General features: G+C 44.7%; 1 protein-coding gene across 1 annotated transcript in view; it reads right to left on the bottom strand.

Moving 5' to 3' along the window:
• TTC34 (tetratricopeptide repeat domain 34) overlaps window positions 1–13,661 on the bottom strand; it is a 625,964-nt gene that overhangs the window by 157,008 nt on the left and 455,295 nt on the right. Inside the window, exon 6 of the mRNA XM_085609186.1 lies at window positions 10,297–10,570. Coding sequence (XP_085465312.1) covers window positions 10,297–10,570 — 274 coding nt within the window. The remainder of the gene's footprint in view (window positions 1–10,296; window positions 10,571–13,661) is intronic.

The following is a 13,661-nucleotide window of genomic DNA, read 5'->3' as shown; positions in this document are numbered from 1 at the left end:
AGCTGATAACCTGGCTTTTCAAGTAGTCCCACTAGGCCCTAGGTGCTCAGTGGCAGGATACCCTGCTGGGTGATAGTACGATCTACAAATCTGCAGAACATAACATAACATACCTTTATGTAGGTACTACCGTATACTAAATCTCTGCTTTATTACTAGGGCTCCCGGTTTTCCGTTTAAACGGATTTTTACATATAAATACAGACGGAAAACAAGTTTTCCTTTGTCTGTATTTATATGTAAAAACGGTAAAACACTAGCACATTTTGCGGCGCTGCCTTGCTCCAGCAGAGAGTTGAAAACAGGATTGGTATGGTGATTGCTCACAGAGCAATCGCCTCTGGTGTTATCAGTATTCAAACACAGCCTCGTTAACAAGCGAATGGTCTTTTAAAGACCTGTGAAGTGCTCTGGTGCGGCTGTGTGTGCCGGGAAGCTGTCTCAGCCCGGGCTGCCAGACAGGATGGAGGGGGCTGAAGCCCTTTGAGTCCAATGGGCACTGCGCGCCTGACGTTGGGTCACCGGTTCGTATCCTGGTGGGTGCATGCAGTCTTTCGGAGGCCATGGAATCGACGCATGTCTATTGGGTTGTGGTGAACTCCGGCGCTCACTGCTTCACATCCGTAGAAACATGGAGGTGCACTCAGCAGGCGGCAATCAGTGCATGAGATTGGAGTGCAGGACCCCATGCTGTTTTTAACTGCAGTGAGGAGATGGTGTTGTTTGCTAGTATTGTGGGTTTTCATCGGGTGGAGCCGGATCGTCTCTTGGGGCTCCGTGTCCTAATGCCGTCCAGCGCCACTTGGCATGCATGCAGAGTTTGTTTGTCCGTTGGGGGACGCTGGTTTGCCTGGATGCTGCATTGCTTCCTCTGAGATGAGATTGAGTCATCATGCAGGGCTTGGATCGGTTGATGACATTGTGTGACAGTACTTTTTTGCAGTGGAGGTTGAGTCCCCAGAGAAAGTTTTACGCACCCGGTGGCTTCGGATGTCGGGGGCAGGTGTCGTCTGTTCCCAAGCCAAATTTACCATAGGTGTAATGCGGGCAGGGCCGGCATTAGGGTGGTGTGACCGGTGCCACCGCACCGGGTGCTGGCTTCCTGGGGGCGCTGTGTTTGAAAGTTTATTATACTTTTGAAGCACCTGCTGCAGCGTTTCTTTTCCCCGGCAATTACCAGTCCTCCAATAAATGTCAAGATAACTCGTGTGATTAATTATCTTCCTGGGGAGAGATCAGCATTTTGTATAGTTGAGGTTTTGACTTGGGTGAAGTTAGTGCAGAGGGTTAATATGCCTGCTGCAAAGAACATGTACCAAGTAGATTACAGAGTGAGTATGATGTAAACAGATCAGCAGGTTACTGCTTTCAAAAGAGGCATCCTTTTGTTACTTGCAATTTATAACTTAAAGTTCTAACATAGAATAGTGAGCTATTAACTTTCATCCTAGAACTGCATACACACTGCAAAGTATACATTATTAGAACATTGATTAATGTTGCAAAAAGGGTTAATTTGGCTAGAAATCGATTCTTATTATTAAAGAAAACTCCCAACTATGCTGTTTCTTTTTCGACTCTGTGCTTGTGCTTCTCCACACCAAGCACTCTTAAACTATACTGCCTACCAGTATGGGCGACATGTGACTCCAGCACTTTCAGTCCTTTGACTTATGTAACATTTCCTATACACTGATTTACACACGTATGATTGATTGTCTCTGTGTAATATGCATGTGATTCAAAGTGCTCGGACACCCTACAGTGGTATGAGTGGCGCTATATAACTAATTCAATGCATCTGAGAGAATGTGGTTATGGAGACTTGGTCACTGTTAAAGGGTGCTAGTGAGAGAATCCGTGGTGGAGGTGGTCATTGGGGGGGCGCCAACAAACATTGTGGCACAGGGCGCCACAAGCACTAAAGCCGGCCCTGGACATCACTAGTCGGCGAATGCATTGCGGCCATCCGTGGCAGAGTGGAGCTGCAGGGGATCTAAGAAGGGGCGAAAAACAACAAAGCCACATTAACAAGCAAAAGGTCTTTTAAAGACCTGTGAAGTACTCGGGTGCGGCTGTGTGTGCACGGGAAGCAGTCTCAATCCGGGCTGCCACACACAACGTAGGGAGGAGGTATTGTGAAAGAGAAAGGTCGCCGTGCCTAAGATGTGTGAAGCATGCTTTCAGCCTCATGGGAAAAAACAGATGTTTAATTAGTTACAGGTCCGGTGACATCATTACAGACATAACGTTATTTTCCTCCGTACTCCAGTTCCCATATCCAAATTATTTAAAAGGGAAAGATTTCTTTTAAGCGCCCTTTACAATAGATTAACTGAGTTTCGTCAGGGGAGGTATGGAGCCGAAGTGACTTGCCCAGGAGCACGGAAATACGGCCTAGTTGGGAAGCCGGGATTAGTACGAAAGTCTCTTGTTGCTACTGTGATGAGGTGTTCTGAGGGAAGGACACCCCTAGCTATCATTATCATTCTGTTCTCTGTACTTGTCCCAAGTATGAACGCTGATCCCTGTAGGTGCTTATGCTATGACACCCTTACCTATGTACAGAAGACATTATGCAGTTAGTAAGCCCAGATATGCTCTTTTTAGGCCCGGCTTAACAGTGCCCCAATTATACACCTATTGTTACCAAATATTTAAAATCTAAACAGACTGAGGTGAAGACCATTTCCTTCTCACCTCTGGCCATAGGCTGTTATTTTGTATCATTCCACCTCCTATAGATCACTTGCATTGCAGTGCAGGACTGTATTACATCTCAAATGCACACTGAACCATTACTTAAAATTATGTATCTCATATATACTTTGCCTAGAAAAGCCAATACGTTTTCCCTAGTTTTTTTCCCACACTACAGCAGGATTTATTAATGTTTTATTGAGCGTGCAGTTTCAGTTTAGTTAATTAAGTTGGATATTATGCCAACATGGCAAAACAAACTTAAAATTACAATTATCCAGTCTATATAATTGTTAAATAGATACATTTTTTAAATAAGTAAACAAGAAATAAAGTCCCATGAACTGCCATCCCCCCACACACACCTGTTGGTGATAGCTTCTCAAGAAAAGTCGTTTTCAATGCTCCAACGAAAATAGTAAAATTTGCCCCACCCCCTCACAAATACACTTCTTGTCAATTTAAATAAATGTGGAAAAATACTAGCTGCAGCGTCGTCTTTTACTGGTGGGAAAAATAAATGTGGATAAATACAGATAAAATGCTGAAAAAATAAATATGGATAAATACAGACGGAAATGGCAAAAAAAAAAATACCATAAAACCAGGAGCCCTATTTATTTCTTACAAGTCCATGTTGTGCTAGCACCAGTAACCCAATATCATATTTTGGTTCTCATGATTATTTGGAGGTACGTAGTGGTAACTTTTGCCGATCCTCCCTCGTCAGTCATCCCTCAAATCAGACTCATTGAGTCTGACAAATTATGGCCTAGAGGTATTAACTGTTGCAGCAGACGAAAAGCTGAACATAGCACAAAGTCATTTGTTTCGATCCATCTTTGGAATTTCTCAATCCACAGATCAGAGCATATTATGCTTAGAGTTCGTCCTTTTGTGCCAGTCACCAGCCAAAAGAGCATAATTTCTTAAACACTGTTATCATCAGTGCCCTGCAGACCCTGATACCTTGAAATGAGTACTCTGGAAGGAAATTAGCCAAACGAGTGTTGCCAGTATCAGGACACGGACAGCTTCTGTGGATTCACAGTAGTCCAACCTGAGGCCAAACCCCCAGCTGACATCATCAAACAAAGCAGCATTCTGGATTGCCTCTTGTTGGTGATTGGTAGAGATGCAGGACGGATTAAAGAAAACTGCTTTTTTTCTCTAAACTGGATGGTCTATTAAATTGTTGCACATTTTTAATAAATGATGGACAATGTTGCATCAACTTCTGTGTTATTAAATCTGTAGAAAGTGCGTGAAGACTAGATTTTACTTTTCTGTTCACATTTGCTGTTAAACATTTCAGTATGAACAGTAAAGGAGTGCTTTCAATTTTCAGCATACGCTTTGTACACGTGCATAAATACCAATAAAGCGAAGTGCATATGCACCTCTATCATTTAAATATTTGTGATCGTTTGTTGGCCATGACAGCTTGGCATTTAACATTGTTTCTGAACAAATGCTAAACTAGTCCACTTCAAGGACTGTGCAATTCAGCAATGCTAAATATTCATTGCAACACTGCAGCCCGCACACAGCCCTGGCATTTATATGGGGTTTCTTGGAACTATAAAGCAAGGAACAGTGAAGACAAATAGCTCCATGGGCACAGTGCAATGAGACAGGTTTTCAGACCCTTCCTGGAATTCAAGAGCTGACATTCTTAGTAAAGTATTACCAAAGTTAAAAGCTGCTACATAAAAAAGCAATGCGGGTTCCTTAAATAAATCTGAATGTAGGTTCTCTTACTCCTAATAAAAAAGAATATCCGATCAGAATACCGGGGCTCTGGGGATGACAGGTGGAGTTCCTGAACACTCTACAGCCAGATTTAGTGGGACACCACCAAGAAGGGTGCTGGCTTCAAGATGGAGCCACTGGATTCAACTAAGCAGACTGAACCACTCAAGCAACTTGAGATCCACCGTTTTTCTACGGTCTAGCAAACACATAAATGTTATTTTAGGTTGTGCGACACCCAATGACTATAGTCTGAACAAATTAAATAAGTTTAGTGCTTTGGAACTCATGGACACTATTCGATGTTATTCAGGGGAGGAGATATGGCATGGCGGCCAGACCTCACGATTTTAGAACTGGGGATACTGGTTCGAATCCCAGCCTCGGTCAACGTTCTGTGATCTTTGGCAAGTCACTCAGTCTCCCTATGCTACAAAAATGTGATGGATTTGGTGCTCCTTAGGGCGTTCTAATGCCATCTGGAGACGTTTGCACTATGGAAATCTTCAAACAATAAGAAAAGATTGTTATCTTGATGGAGTTATAGTGTACATTTTAACACTGCTAGACTCCCTATCTTTAAATGATCTCTATTAAAAAGTCTGTAGAATTGCATTGGATTATAACTAAAAGAATCACAAATTCTAGCCAGGGGAAACCTGCATTTTCAGGCTTGCTGTGTGCACTGACAGGCTTTACCATACCTTGAACCTTCTGCAGCTTGGTAATGTTCAGCACCCATGGCTGCATTGAATGAGACATCTTCAAGGTGTATATCCCCCTCCGGAGCCGTGTCATGGTGAAGCCTTGTCCGGGTAGAGTCTCAATGTTGGTCCTACTATACAATACTCACCTCTGTAAAGATTTTCAGAGTTCAAATGTGGAATCTTTTACTGCAACAAGCCCCTACCTTGTTTCAGACAGTCAGGTCAGCAACAGGAGGTGCCTGAGTTTTGGCCAACTCTTTGAAGGTCACCTACAAACGTTTTTATTATTAGTAATTATTTTCGGCTTTCTGGAATTTGTTTTGGAGTGACAGATTCTACCATTATAGATTACTTAGTGGTGACATTTTTTCGTTTCCCATATCTCTTTAAGACCCTTATCTTGATGTTTTCTTTACTTTACTTGATACATTATACTTTTATTTAAACTTAGAGCAGCCATTGACGTTATTTATGTCTTATTCTGTTGTTGTGTTGTCTAATAAAATCGAAAGCTGCAGCGGTAGGGCTACCAACTATAAGAATACAGTGAATAGAACATTGATGACACCCATAAACAAGAAAGGTGTCGCCTTTTGCCAGTGTGACAAAGAGAACAAGACAAAAAGAAATAATTGAAGCCGAAGACTAGAAAGGATCAAAAGAAAGAACCAAAAGAATTTAGAAAAGACTCATACATGAACTTCATCTGAGGTTTGCCTGGTTCCTCTGGCATTGCTACACTAGTTGAAACTGGCTTCCCACTATGGACTGGACTATAGGGCATTCTATTCAGGTCCAGTTTTCCCCAAAGTCTAATAATTAATCAGCAAAGACTGGAGAGTGAATATCATATGTCATCGTGATATGGAGGCGTTATCACAATAAAAACTAGGTTCCCTCAGACCACTAAATAAAGGAAACTATTCTGTAATGTTCGTGTGTACTTACAAACCACTCAGAACTCTTTGAGATCCTGGAAGGGGCTACACCTAGCCTTATTGGGAAAATAGGTGGTTAGACAAAAGGTGGTTAGGACTCTTGAACAAGCCCTCACATATATTTTCTGTTAAAACAATTATCTTCCAAGTGTAATTTTCTGCAACTGGGTGAGAACGGTATGCTTAGCTCCCAAGAAACATGTAACAACAACAAGATGATGGACGGAATACTTGAATTAATCCTTGCCATTCCTTATCACTTGTACACCCATTCTAGTCAAATCAGTGCTCTTGCTCCTCATGGAAACAGACCATCCTGATCTTCCAGATGAGGTCTCCCTCCAGAATAACCAAAATGCAAACCCAAACCAGCTTTGGCCTATTTGGTCCTCATCAATAGGTACATCTCCAGCCCTATGTCACGGTGAGCACAGTCTCATAATATATGAGAGTGGGTGGGTGGGAGCCAGACCTGCCAACTCACAGGGTACCACCGTGTGTCGTATACATGCCAACATTTTAGAAAAGTAAAGTGGGAGATTTGAAAAAAAAATAATCAGGAGAAGGTATTTCCCCCATTAACTTCTATGATAAGTTACTGCGCAAACTTTTTCCTAAAATCCCATTCATATGATCCGGTAACATCTCGGAAATGGCGGACATGATCTGCTGAAGCTCCGCACACGGGCATGAAACTCGCCCGCCATATCACGCCGCAACTCGCCGAAAACCAGCGCCCCAGTGCATGAATATGGAGAGAACCTGGTGGTAAAGGCTGAGCCCTGTTTCTGGTGCGGGCTTTCAAGAACATTTCCTCCAATGGACACCGGCCCCAGAAACAAGATGGTGACCGTCCGCTGCCGGAGCCTGCTCCCGATCGGCGGAGCCCATGACTGATCGCGAGGCTCCTGCAGCACAACCTACGGGGCAGAGGACTCACATTTGAAGAGCGGTAAGGCAGCGGGCCTACTGTTGGCACCAGCGGGGCACGCTGTAATGCCTGTGGGGATGCGCAGGACCGGACCGGGGACTGCCCCCTTCTCTCGCCGACGTGACGTTGATGCCATCAAGGATCTGGGCCCGCACTGGCCGAAGGCGCAGCAATGAGGAGCGACCCACTACCTCCCACCTGAGGTCAGCAGGCGAGAGGCTCTCGTACTACGGCCCCAACCTGAATCCTGGTAACACTAGTCCTTCGGGGATGCCTGGTTCAAAAATGGCGCCCGTCGGACTTAGCGGCTGGCTCTGGGAGAGAGGAGAGTTGGAAGAGGTAGGCTGCTGCGCCCCTAGACAGCCGCTGCCCCTGGGGGGGGGGGGCATCACACCCCTGCATGCGCCAAGTTGCTGCATTAACTCTGGAGCATGCCTAGCCTTAAAATGGCGGCTGCACGCCCACGTTCGATCTGCGCACTGGAAGCCTCCCCCTCCCAGAAGCAATTGGCGGGGATATTATGTAAAACAGCAGGGATCGGAGGGGGGAGAGCATCTGCACCTTTGCGGACTCTGCCTACTTGGTGTGGCTCACCACAACCTGTGTCCAGCATGCTGCTTCCCTCACCACCATCCGGCCTTCTACCCCTATGGACATCTCCAACTAGGTGGATCCCTCCAGACCCAAGACCACCACCCTTGAATGCAACACCACCTGAACACCTGGCTGAACGATGGCAAGAATTTTCTGCTCTGTAAATATGTAAAAAATAATTGTCCTAGCCTAATCGCTGTTAAAATGAAATCCTGAGTGAATTTGCAATTTGTATATATTTATATCTCTAACCACTAGTATATGTAGTAGACCTTTGTACTTACTACCATTCCTATGTGATTTTAGAGTCTATCTATTATATCTCTTCCTTGAGTGACTTTACAACTTGTACGTTTGCAATTTTTTCCCTCCTTTCACTCCACTTGTATATATAATTCTAACCACTAGTATATGTAGTAGACCTTTGTACCTAATACCATTCCTATGTGATTTCAGAGTTTATCTGTTTGTATCTCTTCCTTGAGTGACTTTACATCTTGTACATTTGCAATTTTTCTCTCCTTTCGCTCCACTTGTACATTTGCAAATGGTTTTTTTTCCTGTTTATAACTCTTATGTAACTCATGTAAGTCCGTATGTAACGCAACTGGTTCTTTTGTAAAGCGCTCTGACACCTTCGGGTAATGTTCGCGCTATATAAAATTGCATTAAATATATAAATATAAACATACCAGTCAGAGTTCAAGTACAAGAGCAAGGTGCAGGATGAATGCTTGAATTAATGTCAGCCACTGGCGATCTCTCAGGGCCGTATTCTAGTCCCTCGTTGTTCACCATGCCACTCTAGACAGAGATCTGCCTTCTGCAGATCACTACTGGCCCTATTCTTCAGGGGTCCATCCCAAACTGCAAGGCAAGGCCCCCTGCAGAAGGGAACACCTTTTTCTTTGTTTAGACTCCGAAGAAAGGCATAGACGAATGCAGTTAAATGCTGTATGGAATTCCAAACACCAGAGATTAGAATTCATGGCCTGGTTTACATTTCAGCAGACAGGTTACTCCATCACAATGGGGACGGATAATCTGTCTGCAGAACTATAAATCCCATAGAAAGTTATGGAATTTTTGTTTCTTTGGATGGAATATCCATACTGTTGTGACAGAGTAACCTGCCTGCTAAACTCTAAGGGGCTTATTTATGAGCCCTTGCGTCACTTTTGCGCCGCCGGTGCGTCACTTTTCGTGACACACCAGTGGCGTAAAAAGTGAGCCTTGTTGCACCATATTTACAAAGTGACGCATCTACCTAGATGCGTCACTTTGTAAACCCCCGCGTCACATTATACCTGTGCGAGGTATAATGTATTCAGGGGGGGCGTTCCCACGTAAGTAAGCCTCGTAGAAGTGACGCAGTGAAATCTATGAGATTTCACTGCGTCACTTCTAGGACGCAAATACGTCAATATCTTACGCCTGCCTCATGGGAGGCGTAAGACACATTGCTGGAGTTGTGTCACTTTTCTGACACACTCCTGCAATGCGTCACTTTTGCGCCTACTGATACGTCAGAAATACTGACGTATCTGTAACTCCTTGCGACATGATGCGTCATACTGTAAATATGAGGTATTCATCATGTCGCAAGGAGGGCGCACTGAGAAGTGACGCATCGCTGCTTTCACGCAGCGATGCGTCACTTCTCATAAATGAGGCCCTAAATCAGGCCCATAATCTTCTTTTGTTAGCATTAATGACCATCAGAAAAGGAAGGGCCAGATATACTGTGAGGCAGGTCACAAATATTGGGCGCAAATTGAGCACCAACATTTTGTGACCTCCCTGTAATTTTGCATAGCGGCCTGAGTTTTGATGGGCCGCATCACAAAATGGTGGTTGTAGAATGATTTGCTAAATGAATATTAATTAGGCAGGTTGCTATTTGCAACTCCCTTTGATTGGTTGTGGACTCAGAGATGGTTGCTTGCAATGAACCTTTGAGGAGATGACAACCTATCAAAGGTTTGCAACTAAAACTGTGGTCACAAATCACTAATACATTTCATAGTGCTGATAGGAGAAACCGCCTCTTCCATGCCCCTTTTAATTGCAATTTAGGAGTTGTAAAACCACTTTTCACTTTGGAAATAGTTTTCTATATTGCAAAAGGGATTCAATACATAGTAAAAACACTGGGATTTTGTGAATCAAGGGTTTGCAACCACAAAATGCTTTTTGGACCGAAGACAACACCTGGGATGGAAATAACAGCAAATAATTACCAGTTCTCGGTTTTAAATTGGATGCATTGAAATAAGCAGTGCTTAATTTGTAACAGAATAAGTGTAGGTGCCCAATCTCTGCTCAGAAGCCCATGGCCGGTGCTATTAAATGTTAGTGTGCGAATTACCAAGGGTACATCATCTTGAATCATCCTCAAGCCTCTTTAATTCAGTACCAAACACCTCTTACCCTTAATCTCACTCTTGCAGGTTCCTGCTTTGTCCCTTGTTGATGGTTTTACCGTATTTATTTCCTTCTCCTTTCCCATGTTGTTCTTCCCTCTCTCGCACTCGGGAAATGTCTGAAGAGTTAAAGTAAGTGCCGGTCCCCAAGAATGAGTGGCGGTGCCACCCACCATCAACCACTAACTCAAATTAATTACTGGAAACAACTCTCAGGTTAAAATATGGTACAATTATACAAAGTCACTTACCATTTAAAATTAGGATGTCTGTGTACAGGATGTGCCCATTTAACTTCTTGGCATCGATTTTAATCAGAGATTCCCCAATCACAAGGAGGTCTTTATAGGTCTCTTCCTTCATAGGATCCTTGTTGGTGGCCAATAGTTCAGACAGCACTGTCCTGCAGTGCTCAAACAACCACTGGATCATCACTGCCAAAGCTTCCTGTTTCAAGGGGTGGATTTCCTGAATCACTGATGCTGGATCCAGTTTGAAGGCTAACACCAGGTCTTGTATTGCTTCCTAAATGGAAAAAATACCTGCTATTCATTTCTACCACCTTTTTTCTGGATCTATAACAAATGTACAGTGCAGCGAGTATGATAAAGGAAAGTCATAATCTATAATATGTCTTTAATAAAGTATTGGTAATTGATGTCACTACCAGAATGTTTAATTAATGTGCACACGTATGGAAAAACACTTACATAAAAATATAACATAAGCTAAATAAAATATACATCTTCAAAAATTTACAAACTAAAAGTAGGGAATTCTCTTTTCTTGCACATTTAGCAGTAGCTAAAGGACTACATCCCTATTATTTCTGCCTAATAGCTTTCTTATAATAGCAAAACAGAAGCATAGCTAAAATAGCAAGACTGGGTGAACTGACTCTGTGTGCTGCAGTTACCAGGTTTTGTCACCTTATATCACTTTATGCCAGTATGGATTCTATATTATAAGAAACAATGAAGGACCTGGATGTACTCCTGTGCAATTGTGTGGAGGGTTGACATGTTTGCTTGTACCAGGGAGAAAAAAATAACAAGCATTTGCAATGCAATAAGTCTCTCAGTTACACGAGTTAAAGCTATTGGCATTGTAAATGACAATGCCTTTTATTTATGTTTTTAAAACGGAAACAAATATAAAAGGCATTATTTGCAATGTCAATAGCTCAAACTCGCTTAAATGCGAGACCTATTGCATTGCAAATGCTTGTTTGAAAGATGTTCTCTGCCTGCACTAGTCTAGCCCTGCCCATGGCACTTAATTCGTCACAAACATAATTAGCAGGCCCCACGGTATTGCACAAGAGGCCGTTCTTCCAAGTGCCTGTACCACTGTTACCGTCAAACCATCACACTGCAACAGTTGTGACAATTTGGATTATTTCATGTCACAAAAGCAGTAAAATTCATGCCCTGTGGCACTAGCTGGGTGACCAGAGAGGCGTGTAGAGGACTCATGGTCTATTGGCCTCTTGACCACCCGTCTGTGGTGCAAGGCTGGGAGAACATTCATTGAAACGCCATCAATGGTGACCTATGAAGGGATGCATTCTGGGAGTTTCCTCGTCTGACAACCAGACATCTACTCACCCGAACCGCTTCCATTACCAGAGCCTCACTCACACGAACCTAACTCATTACCAGAACCGCAGTCACCCGAACTTCACTCATTACCTGAACCTCACTTACCCGAACCTCATTCTTTACCAGAACCGCAGTCACCCGAACTTCACTCATTACCAGAACCTCACTCACCCGAACCTCATTCATTACCAGAACCGCAGTCACCCGAACTTCACTCATTACCTGAACCTCACTCACCCGAACCTCATTCATTACCAGAATCTCACTCACCAGAACCGCATTCACCCGATCCTCACTCATTATCAGAATCCCACTCACCCCAACCTAATTCATTACCAGAACCACTCTCACCCGACCCATACTCATTATCTGAATCTCACTCGCCAGAACCTCACACACCTGAACCTCACTCACCTGAACCTCACTCACCCAAACATCATTCATTACCAGACCTCACTTATGAGGACCTCACTCATTACCAGAACCTCATTTATTAGCAGAACCTTGCTCACCTTAAACTCTTTCATTATCAGTACATCACTCACCCGATACTCACTCACTCGAACCTCATTCATTACCAGAACCACAGACATCTGAATCTCACTCATTATCAGAACTTAACTCACTCAAACCTCACCCACCCGAACCTCACTCACCCAAACCTCATTCATTCCCAGGACCTCCCTCTTTATCAGACCCTCATTCATTGCCAGAGCGTCACTCAACCGAACTTCACTCATTACCAGAGCCTCACTCACCCAGATCTCGTTCATTACTAGAACTTCACTCATTACCAGAACCTCAGTCACCCGAAACTCATTCATTACCAGAACCTCACTCATTACCAGAACCCCACACACCTGAACCTCACTCATTACCAGAACTCCACTCCCCGAACTTCACTCATTACCAGGACTGTCATTACCTCTAGGGCGGTGTAGCGTGGGAGACGTGCGCGGGTGAGTGAAGTTTACCTGGATACATGGTATTTCCTGGGTGCATGTAAAAAAGTTTTCTGCATTTTTCTGCCACACATTTCTGTAGGTTGCCAAGTTTTTCTTACACTCCATGAAGTTGGTGGAAGCCAAGACCTACGGATACCCCAAGATGGGGCGGCGGGGTCACAAGGGCAGAGGAGGGTCACGAGGGCAGGGGTGAGGCATTAGGATGCCAGAGGACCGGGAGCCCTGGTTGTGTGGTGTGTGAAGTGTTGGTGTGTGATGAGTTGTTAGGTACACCGCGTGGCTCGAGCAGGAGCACAACACACTGCTGTGCACGGGGATCCGTGCTGGGTGTAGTGGGGGGGGTAGTCACAATGGCAGGGGTGAGGCATTAGGACACCAGATGTTTGGGAGCCTCCGTTGCATCGTTGTTTGATGTGTGGAGTGTTGGTAGGTACAGAGCGATTGCTGCATGACCCAAGCAGCAGCACAACACACTGCTGTGTGCGGGGATCCGTGCCAGGTGTAGTGGGGGGAGCAGTCACAAGGGCAGGGGTGAGGCGTTAGGACACCAGATGTCCGGGAGCCTCAGTTGTGTGATTGTGTGATGTGTGATGTGTTGGTAGGTACAGAGCGTGACCCGAGCAGCAGCACAACACACTGCTGTGCATGGGGCTCCACGTTGGGTGTAGTGGGGGGGTCACAAGCCCAGGGGTGAGGCGTTAGGACACCAGAGGGCCGGGAGCCTCTGTTGTGTGTTGTGTGAAGTGTTGGTGTGTAATGTGTTGGTAGGTACAGCGCATGACCGGTGCAGGAGCACAACACACTGCTGTGTGCAGGTATCCGTGCCGGGTGTAGTGGGGGCAGGCACGAGGGCAGGGGTGAGGCGTTAGGACACCAGATGTCCGGGAGCCTCGGTTGTGTGATTGTGTGATGTGTGAAGTGTTGGTAGGTACAGAGGGTGACCCAAACAGCAGCACAACACACTGCTGTGCGTGGGGCACTGCACTGGGTGTAGCGGGGGGGTCACAACGCCAGGGGTGAGGCATTAGGACACCAGAGGGCCGGAAGCCT

This window comes from Triturus cristatus, chromosome 1_2 (assembly GCF_964204655.1).
Source record: "Triturus cristatus chromosome 1_2, aTriCri1.1, whole genome shotgun sequence".
In the NCBI taxonomy this organism is placed as follows: Eukaryota; Metazoa; Chordata; class Amphibia; order Caudata; family Salamandridae; genus Triturus; species Triturus cristatus.
This window is presented reverse-complemented; position numbering and strand designations above follow the sequence as displayed.